Genomic DNA, 17174 nt, shown 5'->3' on the forward strand with positions numbered 1-17174 from the left:
TATGGTGTTTAAATGGAACTTAAGCTCCATGAACTCGAGTTCCGCACAATTTTTTTTTTTTTTTTTATAAGTATGATTGGGCATAACTCGATTTTAAACTAATCGAGTTTTTCATTGAAACTCGATTTTGAGAAAATCGAGTTTCAAAACAGGGGTACGAACCTAAATAGTTTGAAAACAGGGGCATATTACCAAATATTTTAAAAAATAGGGGTAAAAGACCAGAATCCCCATATAGAAAATATATGTGCCATAAGTCATTACAAACCATGTTAATGGCATTAACATTTGAAATAACTTTTTCCTATTGTTATTTGACAAAATTTATATCGCAGATGGACATTTAAATGCTATGACAATTATATTATATGGAATTATAACCCATTAAAACATTGAGTTATATATAGACGGAAACATCATAACTTGCTTTTAGTGGTCAAAAACATTTTTTTTAGAAAATGTATTTGGTAAGGAAGTATTGTCATATACATTCAGCCCCTAAGCTTCAATTTAATCAATAATATTTATAGTCATCAACGGAACAATTATTTTAAAAGAAAATTTAAGAAAATTTAATATTTTTATCAAAATAATCCAACTGAAGCTAAAGATACATCACCGGATGCTAGTGCTCTTAGGTTGTGGAAATAAGAAAACTGTATTACTAAAACACATCAACTCATTCAAAATACTGTATGTATATGTATATATATGAAGGCTCTTTAATCACTTTTGCCGGCATATCCATTTCCGATCCGTTGGAGGTGGTACCTAGCTATCATTGTATGTTATAAATATTTGTGAGTTGTGTGAACCCATTCTCTCTGGATTCATTTAATTCTGGTTTAATTATCATTTTGGTTTTTAAAGTTCCAAATCTGGAAATTTAGTTGTTAATTTTTTGATAGGAGAAAATGCTATTTTGGTCCTTACTTTTTGAGGTCACAATCAAATTGTTCTCTATATTTTGGCAATAATCAATTTGGTTCATGTTATTTTCAACTTACAGTCAATTTAGTTACTGTCATTAACCTACTAATAGAAAATGCTTATGTGGCAAATGGTATATAGTTGGCACATTTTAAGCTTAGGTGGCAACTAAATAATAATAAGGGCACGTTTGGTATATTGTAATGATTATTACATGCAAATAGAAATAAGTATTACACAGAATACATTAAGTTGGAATATACTAAGTATTACTATTCATTAGTTTGATGACCATTTAAGAATGGAATCCTAAATATGCATCTACAATTTAGTAGAGTATAAAAAGAAGGTGTAATTAAATCATTTTTAAGTCAAATTTTCTAAAATACACTTATTTTAGGGTGTTCAAAATAGAGCTAATAATTAACAACAATGAAAATTTATTTTCTTTCCATTTGAAGATATGGCAATTAATGACTTTTTAGGAATTTTTTTAAAAAAAAAGTTATTCCATAAGGTGAAAGAATAAATATTTAATACTTTTGATAAGGAATAGTTATTCCTTATTTTGAAGAATAGCTATTCATTGTAATAAAAATATAGTCAAACAACTAATAGTTATGCCATAGGAATATTTATTATATTACAGTGTCTATTACAGTTTACGCCCTAATAAGTTTGGATATATATTTAAAAATTCTAACTCAGCATTTAAATTAAAAAAGAAAAACAAAAAAATATTCATTTTCTTGTCCTTTCTTGCCTTTTCTCGGAAACCACAAAGAAAATTTTTGTCATTTCCTTTTCTCTCACTTTCTTGGCAACCAAACAACAGCACTCAAATACTTTCTTTGAAAATCCAGAAAAAATTCCCAACAAAACAGAGAAAGTGTCTCAGAAAATCTCGATACATCTTTTTATCTTCAACCTCAAGCTAAAATCTAAAACTCCTTTGTAAACCCATACCCACATCAAGCACTCTCTGAAATACTGTCAAAGAATTCATCGCTCGCGTCGTCATCAAGCGTACCCACCTTCCCAACACCAATTAGTTCAGCCCGAAGGTCTCCCCTCTCTCTCGATTTCTTAATTTCTTCTTTATTTCAATTAATCTCTATCTCTTTGTCTTGTTTCAATGGCAATGGCAGACAGATCAATGATAGACACTATGTTTTGGGCTCTTGGGGATTTGGAAGGATGTGGGTCTTAGGTTTTTGAGTTTATTGGGCATTGGATGAGCTGAGATGTAGGCAACAATGGGTGGGTCTGTTCACCTTGAACATTGTTCGTTTCCAATTTTTTTGAGGCATATATAGCATAAAAGCTCTCTCTTTCGTTTGGTTTTTGAGTTTCATTTGTGGTTTGTTTAGTAGTACTCTCCTTAAATGTCCATGCAACAACAAAATCTTTACCTTTGTTTTGCTGTTCATAAAATTTTGCTTTCATTGCACCACCGTGTACTGCCAAGAGAGAACGATTTCTAAACCATCTAAGTTGAATCATTTGATCTGGGTTATATTGTGTGTGTTTGTTTTATTTATATGGGTTTGATATGGGTTTTTGCATGTTTAGTTATTAAGAAAATGCAATAAAACAAAAGTAAATCTTGATGTTTTAATTTTTGTGTTTTTAATTTTTAATCCTTTAATTGTTGAGATGGAGTTTTTAAATATTTATCCAAATTTATTATTATTATTTAGTTGCCACGTAAGCTTAAAATATGTCAACTGTATAAACCGTTTGCCATGTAAGTATTTTTCGTTAGTGAGTTAACGGTAGGGACCAAATTGACTGCAAGTTGAAAATAACAAGAACCAAATTGACTGCTACCAAAATGTAGGGACCAAATTGACTATGACTACAAAATGTAAGGACCAAAATAGTATTTTTGCATTTTTGATAGTGTATCAAAATAGTCCATGCCTTTAACAGTGATATCAAAAATAAAAAATAAAAAATTATGCCACATTACCTTAATATTTTTAACACTATTCGTGCCCTCAAAAATTCACAAAATTTGAGGGATTTCAATCCAACAGTAAGATTTTTTGAAATTTCTTTTTAAATTTTAGTTGATTTATTTTTTTTTGGCTAATAAATTAAGGCCACATGATGGCCCACATGGCATCATAGGTGGCATGAAAATAATACCTAAACATCACAGTTTGCCACATTTGGGCTTGAGTCCGAGGACCATGCAATGCCTTGGTTCTGTCTAACGCTTCCATTTCTCTGTAAGTATCTAGTTTCCCCATAGGTTTGAGTCCGAGGACCATGCAATACCCTAGTTCTATCTAGTACCCAGGTATAGCTGAGCGGTTAGTTTCCCCATAGGCTTGATTCCAAGGACCATGCAATGCCTTGGTTCTGTCTAACGCCCAGGTCTAGCTGAGCGATTAGTTTCCCCATAGGCTTGAGTCCGAGGACCATGCAATGCCTTGGTTCTGTCTAACGCTTCCATTTCTCTGTAAGTATCTAGTTTCCTCATAGGTTTAAGTTCGAGGACCATGCAATACCCTAGTTCTGTCTAGTACTCAAGTATAGCTGAGCGGTTAGTTTCCCCATAGGCTTGAGTCCGAGGACCATGCAATGCCTTGGTTCTGTCTAACGCTTCCATTTCTCTGTAAGTATCTAGTTTTCCCATAGGTTTGAGTCCGAGGACCATGCAATACCCTGGTTCTGTCTAGTACCCAGGTACAACTGAGCGGTTAGTTTCCCCATAGGCTTGAGTCCGAGGACCATGCAATGCCTTGGTTCTGTCTAACGCTTTCATTTCTCTGTATGAAGGGGTTTGTCCTCGGAACGCTTTATTGGAGACGATTCCTCCTTGGGTCGAACTATGATCTTACACGTGGCGCTGACCTCGCCTCCAGCTCGAGTCCCCATCTTTTTCATTTACGAGGCGTCCCTTGGCCGTTCGCGCTCCGCGCTTAACGTTTCGGTGTGCAAGACGCGCCTTCATTAATGTCCTCGTGTATTAACACAAATCCAGCGGTCTACGGTCCCCTTGGAATTTGGTAGCTTCGTGATTAGCACTGCTGATAATTCTCTCTTCGAATTCTGTGTGGATTAATTCCCACCGGTCTTCATCCTTTATATAAGGCTTTCCGGGGGGAAGGTTTCTCCACACTCCATGGACTTCCCAACGCAGTTAGAAACACGCACCTTCAATTCTCCAAGCCCCTTTAATAACCCCGCCAGGATTGTGACCGGAGTTGGAGGACATGGGACGGCTTTGGGCGGGTGTGAGGACATCCGGGCCAAGGGCCGTTGTGACCGCAGCCCCCACTGGGCTTCCAGCGCGGCAAAGTCTAGGCGTAACACTGACAGTGCCGTACGCGGTGGCCAGGAGGGATGTCGCTGAAGTACCTAATGTCTCTCCCCGGAGTGCACCCCCGACGAAGGAGACGTGCGAACTCATGTCATGGCTGGTGCCCGAGTGTTGCCATCTCCAACGGCCAACGCTCGTAAGGATTGGAGAGAATCAAGGGAACATCACGGGGGAGGGCGTCCCGGTGCCCCTGCATCTGCTCCTCGCTTTGTTCAAGTTCCGCCGCACCGAGAAAAGAGTTGTTGGTGGCCTTGAAGCAAGCCAGCCTCCTTCCCTCATTCTATTGTCAAGCTCTCCCATTCTCTTGATGCCAATAAAAGCACGGGTTGACACTTCCCTCTGGCTAGTTTTAGGACGAGTCCACTGGGCCTCTGTTTGTAGGATTAGCTTGCAAGAGTAGTGCTTTAAAGCACGCCTGCCTGAGCCTCTGTTTGTACATTGTAACTTTTTTGTTTAATAAAGTAATGCGCAATTTCTTTCCGTTTCTGTCGAATCTTCCGTTTCGAACTTTTATTTTTCTGCAATGTTTGTTTGGTGGTTCTTTTTTTTTTTTTTTTTTTTTGAATCACCACCAATCTTCCGTAGAATGATTACTTAGAATGATCACCTGTTACGCCGGTCAACGCCCTAATCCTTCCCACAGACGGCGCCAATTGTAGGGTCCGTTTTTGTAGCCCAAAAGATATGAGTTCCCCTAGGCCCCAACGAACCCAGAACAATGAATTTGTAGAGAGTGGATCGAAGGTTTAGGCGCTTGCCGGCGTGCATGAAGCATGAACTACTTTTCTTTTATTGAAAAATACTAAGAACAATTTACAACTGGGGGATGCTCCTCGGCCCATGGCCGAGGAGGTTTTTTCTTCCCCCCCACTCCAACTCCCCCTTTTACACTTTGCTCCCCTTCCTTATATATCTCTCACTCTCTCCCTCCTTTCTTCCTTCTGTTGATCATCTATTGGCCTCCTCCCTGACCGTCTGTCCCATCAAAAGTCATATCCGTGCTCAAATGGTTCACCCTGATCAATGTTGCCCTGTCAGGGAGTTACATCCCCATTAATGCGGCCAGGAGAGTCAGGTGAGCGTATTCAATGCAGAGGTGACAATCCACCCAGGGCTTGCTCCGTTGCCGTGCTTCTGCCGCCGACGCGTGGCACCGGGCCCTTCTCCTCCTCGGATATTCAAGGAGTCCTTTGGTGGGGTGGTCCTCGTGTTTTTCCGAGGTCTCGGACGACCGAGGATAGGGTCATCCTCGGACCCATCATGCATCCTCGGCGTGGGCCATTTGGGCCTGGTTTGAAGTGGGCCAAGGCTACCCGATTTTCTGGCCCCACATAAATTATCTTGAGAATTGAGATAAAAATTATTTTTTTGGCCTAAGTGTGTAAAAGTTTATCCTTGTGGTAAAAAGGGTACTCCTATTGATAAATGAGAACAATGGTGTCATATCAAGTTGGTATTCCTATTGTATAATAATAAAGATACAATGATACCCTTGTATAAAGTAGACGCTTGTATCTGTGCCAAATATTAAATGAGAATGAATAGGCATTCGGCATTCCTATTATACAATTATGTGGTATAATGATGCCTAGTTTTTTTAAAAAAAAATATTGAGTCCCTTATACTTGTGAATTATGAATACTTTTTGTTCCTAAATCTGGTTCCTAGTAATTAGAGACTACTAACCCTATGTAGATGCTAATAAATCTACATCTCTTGCCATATATTTATGAGTTATGAAATGGTGGAAAAGCAATTTTTAGTGAGATTAACCACCAAGAGCAAGAGTAATTTTTTTTTTAAATGATATTTATGTATAAAGTGGTTTCTACTATAATAGAAACACATACTTTTAGCATGCTACCATATTGAATATATAGTGATGGAAAAAAACAATGAATGTGATTATCACTGGCCATGTATACGATGATTTTACCAAGAAGTTAATTAAGCTTAAGCCAGTGAAGAAGTAAATAGCTTACATTTATGTTGTTGAAAAAAAAAATGAATCTATCTTATATTAGCACTATTTTATTATAAGAATTTTATTTAAAGTAAAGTGTTGTTTCCCTAAACTTTTGAGTTACTATATAAATGAAACGATGAAATCTCTATTTAGAGTCGAAAGTCTAGATGTAAATCGAGGGAGATGGGATTAAAGCCCAAAGAAAATAAATTACCTATGAGGATACCATACCTAGGGACTGGAGATCCCAAGAACTAGGTTCAAACGAATCATAGAGTAGTTTGTATAACATACACTAAATTTTGAGTACAAGTACCCTTGTCCGTCCCTATGATGTAAGTGCATGTATCTCGTAACGTTATGAATGATGAGTTTTATATTAAAAAACTCTAAATGTGATCTATAGCTTTTATGAGTGGGATGTTAGAGTTGCGAGAGCATCCTTGATAGATACACCTAAGTGAGCATGGAAGTAGGGCAGCTTCCTTTGAGAATAGGGCTAATTCTCTAAATTGCTCATGAAAGCTAAGAACAAGCACGAGGCTGTAAATGTGCTGGCTTAGAAGCTCATGGCAGAGTACTAGGATATTATGCATGTGATGTAAAAGCTAATGCCTTGCATCCACATAAAAAGTCGTAGTTTAAGACTTAGCTCACTATTGAATTTGGAACTACATTGTTGAAACACTAAGTAAGGGTTCAAGCCATTGGCACCCTTATTATGCATAATATTCTAACTTAACCCATTGTGTAGGCAATTAAAAATATCAGACCATTGTGTCCTCTAATATTGGTACTGTTTGTAGCTTCGACCATGACTTTTTTTGACCATCCGTGTTCCTTAAGTGACATGGTTGATGTATTCTATACACATTATAATAATTTATTGAGAGTTGAAGCTTAGAAATTAAGGACTGTACGTAACAGAGCTTTAAATATAATAACTGAATACTGGGAGTTATTATTAAATATGGTAAAACATATAAGTTTGAGAATGGATACAAGTCTAGTTTAGGAGAAAAAAATGTCTTCAAATCATCATTAGTACTAGTAACTTCCAAAAATAAAAACATTAACAAAAGGGCAAGACCGTGAAATAGAGACAGGCTCACAAGCATAGCAAGGCAATTGCCTCATCTCAATTGTTCAATGGTAAGTTGCCAGTACGCATAGCTCCAGAGTATGTTACTCTTGTTGGCGAAAATGCATGCAAGCTTGCCAATGAAATTGGCATACAAGTGCAACGTAATCTGTCCAATTAACTATATCTAACACTCAAATGTTAATTAATCAGACAAATATATATATATATATATATATTTGTCTATATATATAAAAGCAAGCATCCCTTCCTTGGGGTAAAGTGGGTTCAAATCCTCCTATTCTACCATCCGAACATATTATTAAAGCAAGAACAGATTAAAACAAATTTGAACCATGGTCCTCCATATATTCCACTCCCAAAAATAATGCGCATCTAAAAATTTCACAGCAATTGTACAGCACAACCCTTTTCCCAACATCGAATTCACACTTTACGCAAAATTCTTCAGGTTTCTGAACCAAGAAAGAATTTGCATTAAGCACACTCTGCTTCAATCAATTGAAACAAACTGACAAAGCTATATAAAAGGTGCTCCATCAAAAATTTGCACCCAAGAATACAAATAATTCCATTTACAGAGAAGCTAACGGACCGTTAACATTGAATCATGTATCTATATAATCTGCAGACTGGATATTTCTTAGAAGCTCCTTTAAGTTAGCCAATACGTGGCATGGTCCTAAACTCTTTACACCAATAAAATTCAAAAGCTGCTCTAAATCCTACAACCAAAAGGGAAAATGTTAAGTTTACTTGCAGTAATCAAAAAGAATATGAATTAAATTTTGGGCAAACTAATTTAAAGAGAAAAAAAATAACAATAAAGCTGTCATCAACCATGAATTAAGTAAAATTTAAGGTGTAAATCAGCAGATAAATACCCTAACATAATAGGATTTTAATTTTTTTTTGGGTTAATTCGATAGTTGGGGGAGGGGGTATTTCAACCCTAGATGTCTTCATTAGAAACAAGGAGGTGCCAACTAGTTGAGCTACAAGGCTCTTGGCGGCTGTATAGGATGAATTGGTCTTTAAAAGCAACATCCATATGTATAGGAAACCAGGAGATGGCATAGCTAGACATCATATATCTTACCATATAATAAAAGTTCTTTACACACTATGCTTGCCCCATGTGTCACATTAAATTTAATAATAACTCTATCACAAAAGTTTTAAGAATATTAAAAGACTACTCCCATAAAATGAAAGTTACAAGAGATTTTATTATTTTGTTTAAAATTATTTTAATCCTCTAATATAACATTTGGTTTAATAAAAACTCAGCTTACATGAATGATTCTATATTATAACTCAGATTTTTTTAAAAGTAAAATCATTTATTAGAAAAAGAAAAGGGTAGATGTGCACCAATCCCTTTTAGATCATACAACTCGGAAGGAAAGAGAATCAACAAAGAGCATGCATCCATGGAGGAGATGCCACCTAGAGCATGCATCCAATCAAACAAAGTATGCAAAATATGCTCCATCAAAGACCCATCTATTTCTTTCATACCATAGATTCCACATCACGCACAACAACAGAGCTCACCACATCTTGGCGCCTCTATGGCACTGAAACTGACCCTCTCAACATTCCAACAGATCAATCACCGATTTAGGCATTACCAAGACAGTGAAAACGAAGGACTATAAATCTGTTGCCATAGAGCAGTGAAGAAAAAGACAATCAATAGATTATCCGCTACATTCGCACATAAAGCACCAATCAAACTATTAAAACGTGTTGCTTTCGAAGATTATCAACTATGAGAATTCTCCCAACTCCCAAGACACGCAGACCATGTGAAAAGGGAAAACTTCCTTGGAACTTTAGCCATCCAAATGCTCTTCCAAGGAAAACATGAACTTGTAGAACCCTTTAGAGAATTATACTATAGTCTCACCTCAAACACTCCTTTCTTTGATGGCAACCAAACCACTTGATCTTGACCAGAGGAGACAGGCATATTTATCATATAGCACCCCAAGAAAAAAAGAAAAAAAAATGATTGCAACTCCAAATCCTGCAAAGGCCCGGCTGAATTGAGGATTCCAATGTCTTCCTTCCCCCTCAGACAGGCCAGCTAGATATGAGAACACTATAGCCTCCTCGTTCACTTCCAAATCATACAGGTCAGGAAACCAATCCCTCATAGAGCAGTCACTGCACCAAACATCCATCCAAAACATATCCCCAAACTCGTCTCAAACCTCAAGCCATAAGAAATTACAAAAAGAATCCCAGCCTGTAAGAACACTCTACCACAAACGAACACCATTCTGACCCCGAATTTGCTCCATTATCCCACCACCTACCCTTCATATTTTGCATAAATTACTCTCCTCCATAAACGGTCCCTCTCCACACCAAATCTCCAAAGTCACTTCCCTAAGAGAGCTTGATTAAAAGAACTACTTTTTCTAATACTCAGACCTCCCTCTTTGATATGGGAGTAAACCACTATCCAATCCACCAAAAAATAATTCTGATTATTTTTTTTAAGTAAATAATTTCATTAATTAAGAAAAAAGTGCCACCAGGTACGCAGGCTGTATATAAAAGGCAACACAAAAACAAAGAGAAAGCAAACAGGAAAGAAAGACAGCAACTATTGAAAGCTCAAGGAAGTCCAAATAATCTAGAAACCCCCTCTACAGAAATGAAATAGACGGTGAAACCCAATCATAAAAGGACCTCAAAAATAGATATTTCAACTTCAGTCACACTTGGCTCATCCCCCTCAAAGCACCGAGAATTTCATTCTTGCCATAGGCACCACAAAAGACTCAACATAACGACTTGCCATATTTTCTTTAATTCACACTCTAGCAACACAGGAAAGTGATTTGTTAATAGCATCTATAGTAGCTTCAGAGTCAAATTGGGGAAGTGATTCAATTGATGAAATAATTTCTTTAATTTACATTTGATTTGTAATGTCCCCATGCATCGCACAGGCATACAGTTATTTCAGGATAAAGATTCTAAACATAGGTAATTCACGATACATCACTCTGGCAAACATTGATACTAGTTGCTGCCAAACAGTTACAGTAACTTTAATTTTTAGTTACACTTCTTTAGAACAAGGATTCCATGTATCCTACTTGGACACATGATGAATTGGTGTTTCTAGAGGAAACCACAACACTCAGGAAAATAAACCAAAAAATAAAATTAAAAAAAGGATTAAGTTAAACTAAACTATCAACAAAATTGCCTAGTTTCATAAAATTAACAGGAATGATCTATATGAGGATCCCAACCATAGCAATACAAAAATGTAAATTATAGTAGATAAGAGTACTGACTACCATCTCTTCGCATTTTGCATATCAAGAGGAACAGTAGTGATCTATCTATAACTTTTAAAAAATAAAAATTCAATATTCATAAGATAAGCAGTTTTGTTACTTGACCCCCAAAATAATAAGTAAAAGAAAAAAAAATTTCAACTTACAAAAAGGATCAAATAAATATCATAGCAAAAGCAAACTTTCCTAATGATGTCTGCTTCAAAATGATTAGAGGAAACAGATTACTACAATCAATGCAGATTTGTCAACTCCATCAATTCCTTTATAAAACTCCGCCTGTGTGTTGTGCTTAATTCCATATATTTAGTTTACAGCCAGCCCTCATCACGGGAAAAGGAGGAGGGTCGGTAGTCCGACAACCAGCATAAAATTTGGTCTCTCTATGAATGGATCCAATACAAATACTCTCTAGGGCATCCCCTACTAGCGACACACTGCATCAGGCCGGATGCGGTGAAATTAGCCAACCCCAAATTTTGGGACTAAGGCTTTGTTGTTGTTGTATAAAATTATCAATTCCTCAATAAACGATGTCTACTTGAAAAAGTGAGATTTTTATGTGTTGCTTACGAATCAAAGGTAAAAAGAAAAAGATCAGGGAATTATAGGCGCACACAAATTAATTACATCTCACCTCAAACCATCACATTTTAAGAGTGTGTTTGGATGAGCTTATTTTCATTGTCTTATTTGATTTAAAAAAATAATGTGTGAAAGTACAACTGCACTTACAAAAAGTGAGGCTTTAAAAAGTTACATAAGCTGGCAGTGAAAACTAAGATAGAAAACCTAAAATCCCAGCTTAAAGGGGATTGGACAGGAGAAATACTAAGCAAGCAATTGTGCAATGCCTAACATACTTGGAAGAATTCAAAAGAAAAAAATACATATATATATATATATATATATTTTTTGGGGAAACTTCCATATTTTACTACAGTACATAGTCCAAGCAACCTAATTTGATTCAATGTTGCAATTTGAATGAAAGTTTTAGAGACCAGAGATTACATATCAAAGAAAGCACACCTTATTTAACAAGAATACAGCATAAGCGGCCCTCGTTGTGTCTTGACCTTCTAAAAAGAGAGGGAACTCCACATGCTTCATACTTGTGGAAAGCTCAGTATTTGAAGATGAATCTGATGATGTAGGCTCTATAGAAGGTGAATAGTCAATAATATATGAATGAGAACCACCCAAACGAAATGGGTAACGCAAAGGAACTTTTAAGTAGGAAGCTATAAGAGAAACAGCCTGCAAAAAAATCAGGCTAATAAAGTACTTTCCAATATGTTGGTCCAGCAGCAGGCTTCAACACTTTAACTTTAACAAAACAATCGCCGCCTAAAACCCATTAGCATCTTATAACACAATGAAAAAATAATAAATTCCTATTAGGATGAATAAAAATGAACTATCAATACAGAAGAGCAGGTAGTAGATGATGTACTATTTGATATTGTTAAGTTTATATAAAATTTATCAAAAAATAGAAGTTTATGTAAAGCAAAGAGAAAGGACACACATGTGCAACATATCCCAGGGCAGTTGCAGACCTCTGAACCTCCTTCTTGTCAGTGAAAAAACTCATCTGCTTAAAAGGAAGCATAGTCAAGTGCAGACCTAAAATTGTCAAGGATCCATGATTAAAAGGTTTTGATCCAGCAGAACTCCCTGATAGTACAAACAAACCAAAAATAATAATTAGCAAGGAAACTAGAACCTAGTATATAACAGGCTCACATGAGATCCTAGATATGAAGCATTTAAAAAATGATGCATACATATCAGGATGCATGTCCAATCAACTAAAATTATAGAAAATATAACAGATAGACAAACATTTACAAATCATCATTACGGAGCCATCAAAAGCAATGAGAAGAGAACAAAGTAGTATTACTTAAGATGCTGGGAATCCCTAAAGCAGGTCAGCTAATAAAATGAACCAAGGGTAATGTTTTGTATTCTGTAAGCTGTACATTCAATCCAAATTATTTCCAGAAGTCAAATATATAAAGAATATCTCAAAATTTATCACTACAAAGTTATCAAAAGTAGTGAGAAGCATAGAAACTAGTAGTATTAAAGGTGCTGGGAATCAGTGTTGTTAAAAGTGCGCTTAAGCTCAAAGCTCAAAGCCTCAATGCTCCAACGCTTTTTGCTTCAAAAGCTAGGCTCATTCAAAGAAGCACGCTTTAGGTGAGCTATTTTGCACTTTTTCAAAAAGCTCAAAGCACGCTTTTTGGAGATTTTTTATATTTTTCCAAAAAAAAAAAACCAAAACTAAATTAAAACTATAGGATCTTGACATTATTAATATAAACCATTGATTTTGCATATTATTAGGGTAACTTACTTATCAAAAAAAATATTTTGAGTATGGCTTGTCCTAAAACCCAACCCACAACCTCCCAATTCTTCTCTATTTTTATTTTTTCTCCTTGAAATAGTAACTGACCTAGCTCCTTGGTACCAATTACCATGTTGCAATGTCCTCATATTCTTAGCTCATTCATGAAAAAAAAAAAAAAAGCATGATATAATATATGTGGTAATTGTTTAGTTACTTTTGTGGTTGATGTTGAACATAGCAGACTAATTCTTACAGAGTTATAGTCATTAAGTGATTAAAGTATTAACTAATATTACTAATTAGTCATAGGGCATTATGGATATAGGAGATTTAAGAAAAAATATTACATGGAAGTGCTCATATCTAGCTTATCGAAAAAAATAAAATGACTTGACTTGCAATTTTTGAGTTAAAATTGCAAAAATAGGACATATCTAAATGTTATATGAATTATATAAAAAAATTTATTTCAATTTATATATTAATTTGATCATTTGATTGTTGCATTTCTCATTAATAATAATTTTTAAATTATTTTTTTAAAATGTGCACTTCACTTCAATCAGGCATGCACTTGCGCTTTGCGCCTAGGCTCCAAGAGGCCTTTGCGCTTAAGTGCACCCCTCGCTTTTACCAACACTGCTGGGAATCCCTAGAGCAGTTCAGCTTCAGCTAATAAAATGCAAACAAGGTTAATGTTTTGTGTTAGAAAGCATTGAATGTGCACGGTCCATCCCAGAAGGCATTGAATAAGCTGTACAGTAAATCCAGATATATCCAGAAGTCATTCTTATAATTGAGTTTTAGAAATGAAGTGAAGTTGGTTTTATCCTTTGAATAGATAGAGAGTCATACAAGCCCAGTGTCAGACCACTTTGAGGAACTCCCGAAAAAGGAGTTAAGCAAAACCTCTAAAAAGAAAATATAAGCTTATAAAATGATTTACAAAGCCAAAAAAAATTCTAACTTTTCGTCTCAATATAAAAGATATGTGTTCATTGAGATACAATGAGAAGAACAGCAAGTTTAACATAAAAGAACTTATCCCATAAAAGAAAAAATAAAAAATATAAGCTGTTAATTACTTAATTATGACAGCTAGAAAACTAGAATTATCTACATTTTTTTACAAGTAATAAAATTTATTAATAAAATAGATTACTTCATGTTCATGATGATGAGCACTCAATAACCTAAAAGAATTACCCCAAAAAAAAAAAAATTTATGCACAAAATAGAAGTGATTTGTGAGATCTATAAGAGTGTTACTAATTGCTATTCATAAGACCCCAAGCAAAAGACCAATCACACAGAGTTCGAATCAGCAATGCTTCCAACTAGTTTGATTATGTGAAAAGTAGAGTAATCTACATGACTCCAACAGATCGGTAATGCGGATATATACCAAGTAAGAAATATTGTTAATGCAGAATGATTTTAGAGAGGGACAAGAGTTACAGTAACCATGAGCCATCAGATTCTTTGTTACGTCAGCTCTTGCTCTCAACTGTATGTAACAAGCAGAGAAGGTCCATTTTGAACAATTTTGAATGTAATACAACAAGTTTCAAACTCACTAACACATACCTGATCTACTACTGCTAGGAAATAACTCAAGTTCCTGCTCCTCTGCAGGTCCAACAGAGATCTTTACAGGATAGAGCAATGAAACTTGAGATATCATATATTGTTGCCTCATCCTTAGCCATTTTTGTAAATTTCTGAGACGAATATAACCCTTCTCTCCAGCAAGTAACCTATTTGATTCCTGTAATATAAACATGATCAGCTTTTAGTTACACCAATGCAAATATAAAATACTTGCAGCAATGAAACAGGAACACTGGATACATGGTACAACCAACTGTAGACCATAGATTATTCTGCACATTCAAATGGGTGCATGCGTTCCACACAAGTCCGATTTGGCCATGATGAAAAAAAAAAAAATTACTTCATACTCTGATCAGGAAATCAAAAGGTTGATATCCAATATCCACACCATAACTGCAGAAACTTAACTCCCAATACTAGTCAGAGTTACCAAATCATGACATCAGGTGCCAAGGCTCTTTCATAACATAACATGAATCAAAGACTATTTCATGAGGTAATTACATTTTGGCACCTCAGTTTCCCACATTATGATAATATTTCATCTTACTCTCTATATAAATTTGTTTTTTGATAAGTACTATCTATATAAATTTTAAAATTGGTATTTAAGTTCAAGCTGGTTTTCAAGTCATTGTTTGTCGATCAGTAAATACAAACATTGAATATTTGGCAGGCATGTTATGTGAACAAATACTGCAAAAGAAAAAAAGCATACAATTGAAATCATTATTGATTCGCATCCTGTTTAATTGGTCTCAGGTTTGGGGTTTTACCCATTGTACCTCTGTTTTAGAGTTTCACAATTCTCTTAGCTTCGCTGTGTAATTTTTCTTGACCCTTTGTGTTCATCATTGCTAACATATAAAGTGTTTTATTTCAATAAAGCAATTCTACTTTCTTATAAAAAAAAATAAAAAAGCATGTATACCTGCAATCGCTTCCTTGCGACAGAAAGTGCAGTCCCGGCAACCAAAAGTGATCTAACTTGAACACTAAGCTGGTCCTCTTGCTTGTTAGCATCCTCCTTTGCAAGCTTGGAACGCATGGACATGTCTTCCATCACTTTTTTTTTAGCATCAAGTTTCTCATGCATCTCCTCGAGCTCACTCAATTGATTCAATGAATGAGCATCAATCTGCCCACAAACACAATGTTGAGGCCTGCTAATCCGCGGGCTAATCAATTAAGCCCCCCCCCCCCCTTCAAGAAAACCAAAAAAAGACCTTTTTTTTCTTTCTTTTTTTCATTGTGATTGCTCTCCTCCTCAAGTTCATGGTAAGGTATCAAATACAAAAACTTCAATCCAATGGCTTCTATATTAATTGATTCATACAATCAATTAGTAAGAAAGTAAGTATGTGGAGTGGGGGAAATGTGATATCTTCAGATATAATACAAAACTGTTTTTTTTTTTTTTTTTTTTGGATGAGGTGGAACCTTAGCTTAGCAAGGCAAGGCAAGGCAAGGCCCTTGGAACCACACTCGACACCGCCCACCAGAACCACGTATCAGGCAGGCAGGTAATCCTATCCTATCCTAGTAGGAATTGAACCCAACACCCTACTACTAGGTTGCACCCTGATGGTGATGGGTTGAAAAATGTTCGAATAAGAAAAGCTTTAATTGTTAAATTTTTAAATAAATAAAAGCAAAAGAAAAAGAAATTGAAATTGAAATTGTGAATCGCAGAGCAATAGATTTTGTGTCTTTACCTGAATAAGGGAGTGGAGTTTACGGTGAAGAGAAAGTTTGTTTTGGTTAGCTTGTTTGAGCGCAGAAGAGAGACTCCATAACCTAGCAAGCTCTTGCTCAAAGTCCTCCCACTCGATCACCTTCACCTTCAAATCCGAATCTCGCTCTCGCTCTCCTTCCATCATCATCATCATCAATTATCTCAGCCAGGCTCGGCCTCATCTCATCCTCCAAACTCACCTGTTAGGGTTTTCATTTTTCAACATCACCCAACCCATTATTTTCTTTTTCTTTTTTTCTTGGAAAATTTTGTTTACGATGAAGCAAACAACTGTAAATACGATCGTTCGTTTGTTTGTTTGGTAAACAGTAGAATGACAAGTGGAAGTTACAAGCTGTTCATATATATATATATATATTTTTTTTTTTACAAGATAAAAATCCAAATATAGGATAAGAGTAAATAAATCCGGATAAGAGTATATGCTATGAAACTTCGTCCTGAAGATTTGAATTTAATTTTTGGCCTTCCCATTCTATAAGTACTTATATTTGTAAAATAATTATTACGTCAAGAGTGCATTGTGGTACAAGCTATTCATTCTTAAACTTGAAAAGGGAACAAGTATCTGTCTCTATATAATTTCGAGAAATTAACATTTAACCAAAAACAAAGAAAACACAATTCTTATATTATATATGAATATATATATATATATACATACATATTTTATAATCTATATCTATATCATATCATATAATATATATAATAGAAGAAATTTTTTCCTACAATTAAGCCTGTGTTTGGCTCAATATAAAATGATTTTAGACTATAAAATATTTTCAAGTGA

General features: G+C 35.4%; 1 protein-coding gene across 1 annotated transcript; it reads right to left on the reverse strand.

The window, feature by feature from the left end:
- Positions 1-7646: 7646 nt before the first annotated feature.
- Positions 7647-16702, reverse strand: LOC112039082 (vacuolar protein sorting 38). The gene is made up of 7 exons (XM_065763501.1): positions 16344-16702; positions 15560-15766; positions 14602-14782; positions 12184-12332; positions 11685-11912; positions 7925-8054; positions 7647-7784 (listed from the first exon to the last, which is right to left on the reverse strand). The coding sequence occupies exons 1-6, from the start codon at positions 16515-16517 to the stop codon at positions 7938-7940; spliced, it is 1056 nt and encodes a 351-aa protein (XP_065619573.1). The 5' UTR covers positions 16518-16702; the 3' UTR covers positions 7647-7784; positions 7925-7937.
- Positions 16703-17174: the final 472 nt, after the last annotated feature.

This window comes from Quercus suber, unplaced genomic scaffold (genome assembly GCF_002906115.3).
Source record: "Quercus suber isolate HL8 unplaced genomic scaffold, Cork oak 2.0 scaffold_510, whole genome shotgun sequence".
Lineage (NCBI taxonomy): Eukaryota > Viridiplantae > Streptophyta > Magnoliopsida > Fagales > Fagaceae > Quercus > Quercus suber.

Excerpts from the sequence above, each read along its gene's own strand:
- LOC112039082 (XM_065763501.1), bottom strand. The coding sequence starts at position 16,517 with ATGATGATGATGATGGAAGGAGAGCGAGAGCGAGATTCGGATTTGAAG. Across the intron at positions 14,783-15,559 it reads TCGCAAGGAAGCGATTGCAG|GAATCAAATAGGTTACTTGC; the intron begins GTATACATGCTT and ends TTTATATTACAG. Across the intron at positions 12,333-14,601 it reads TCCTAGCAGTAGTAGATCAG|GGAGTTCTGCTGGATCAAAA; the intron begins GTATGTGTTAGT and ends TTGTACTATCAG.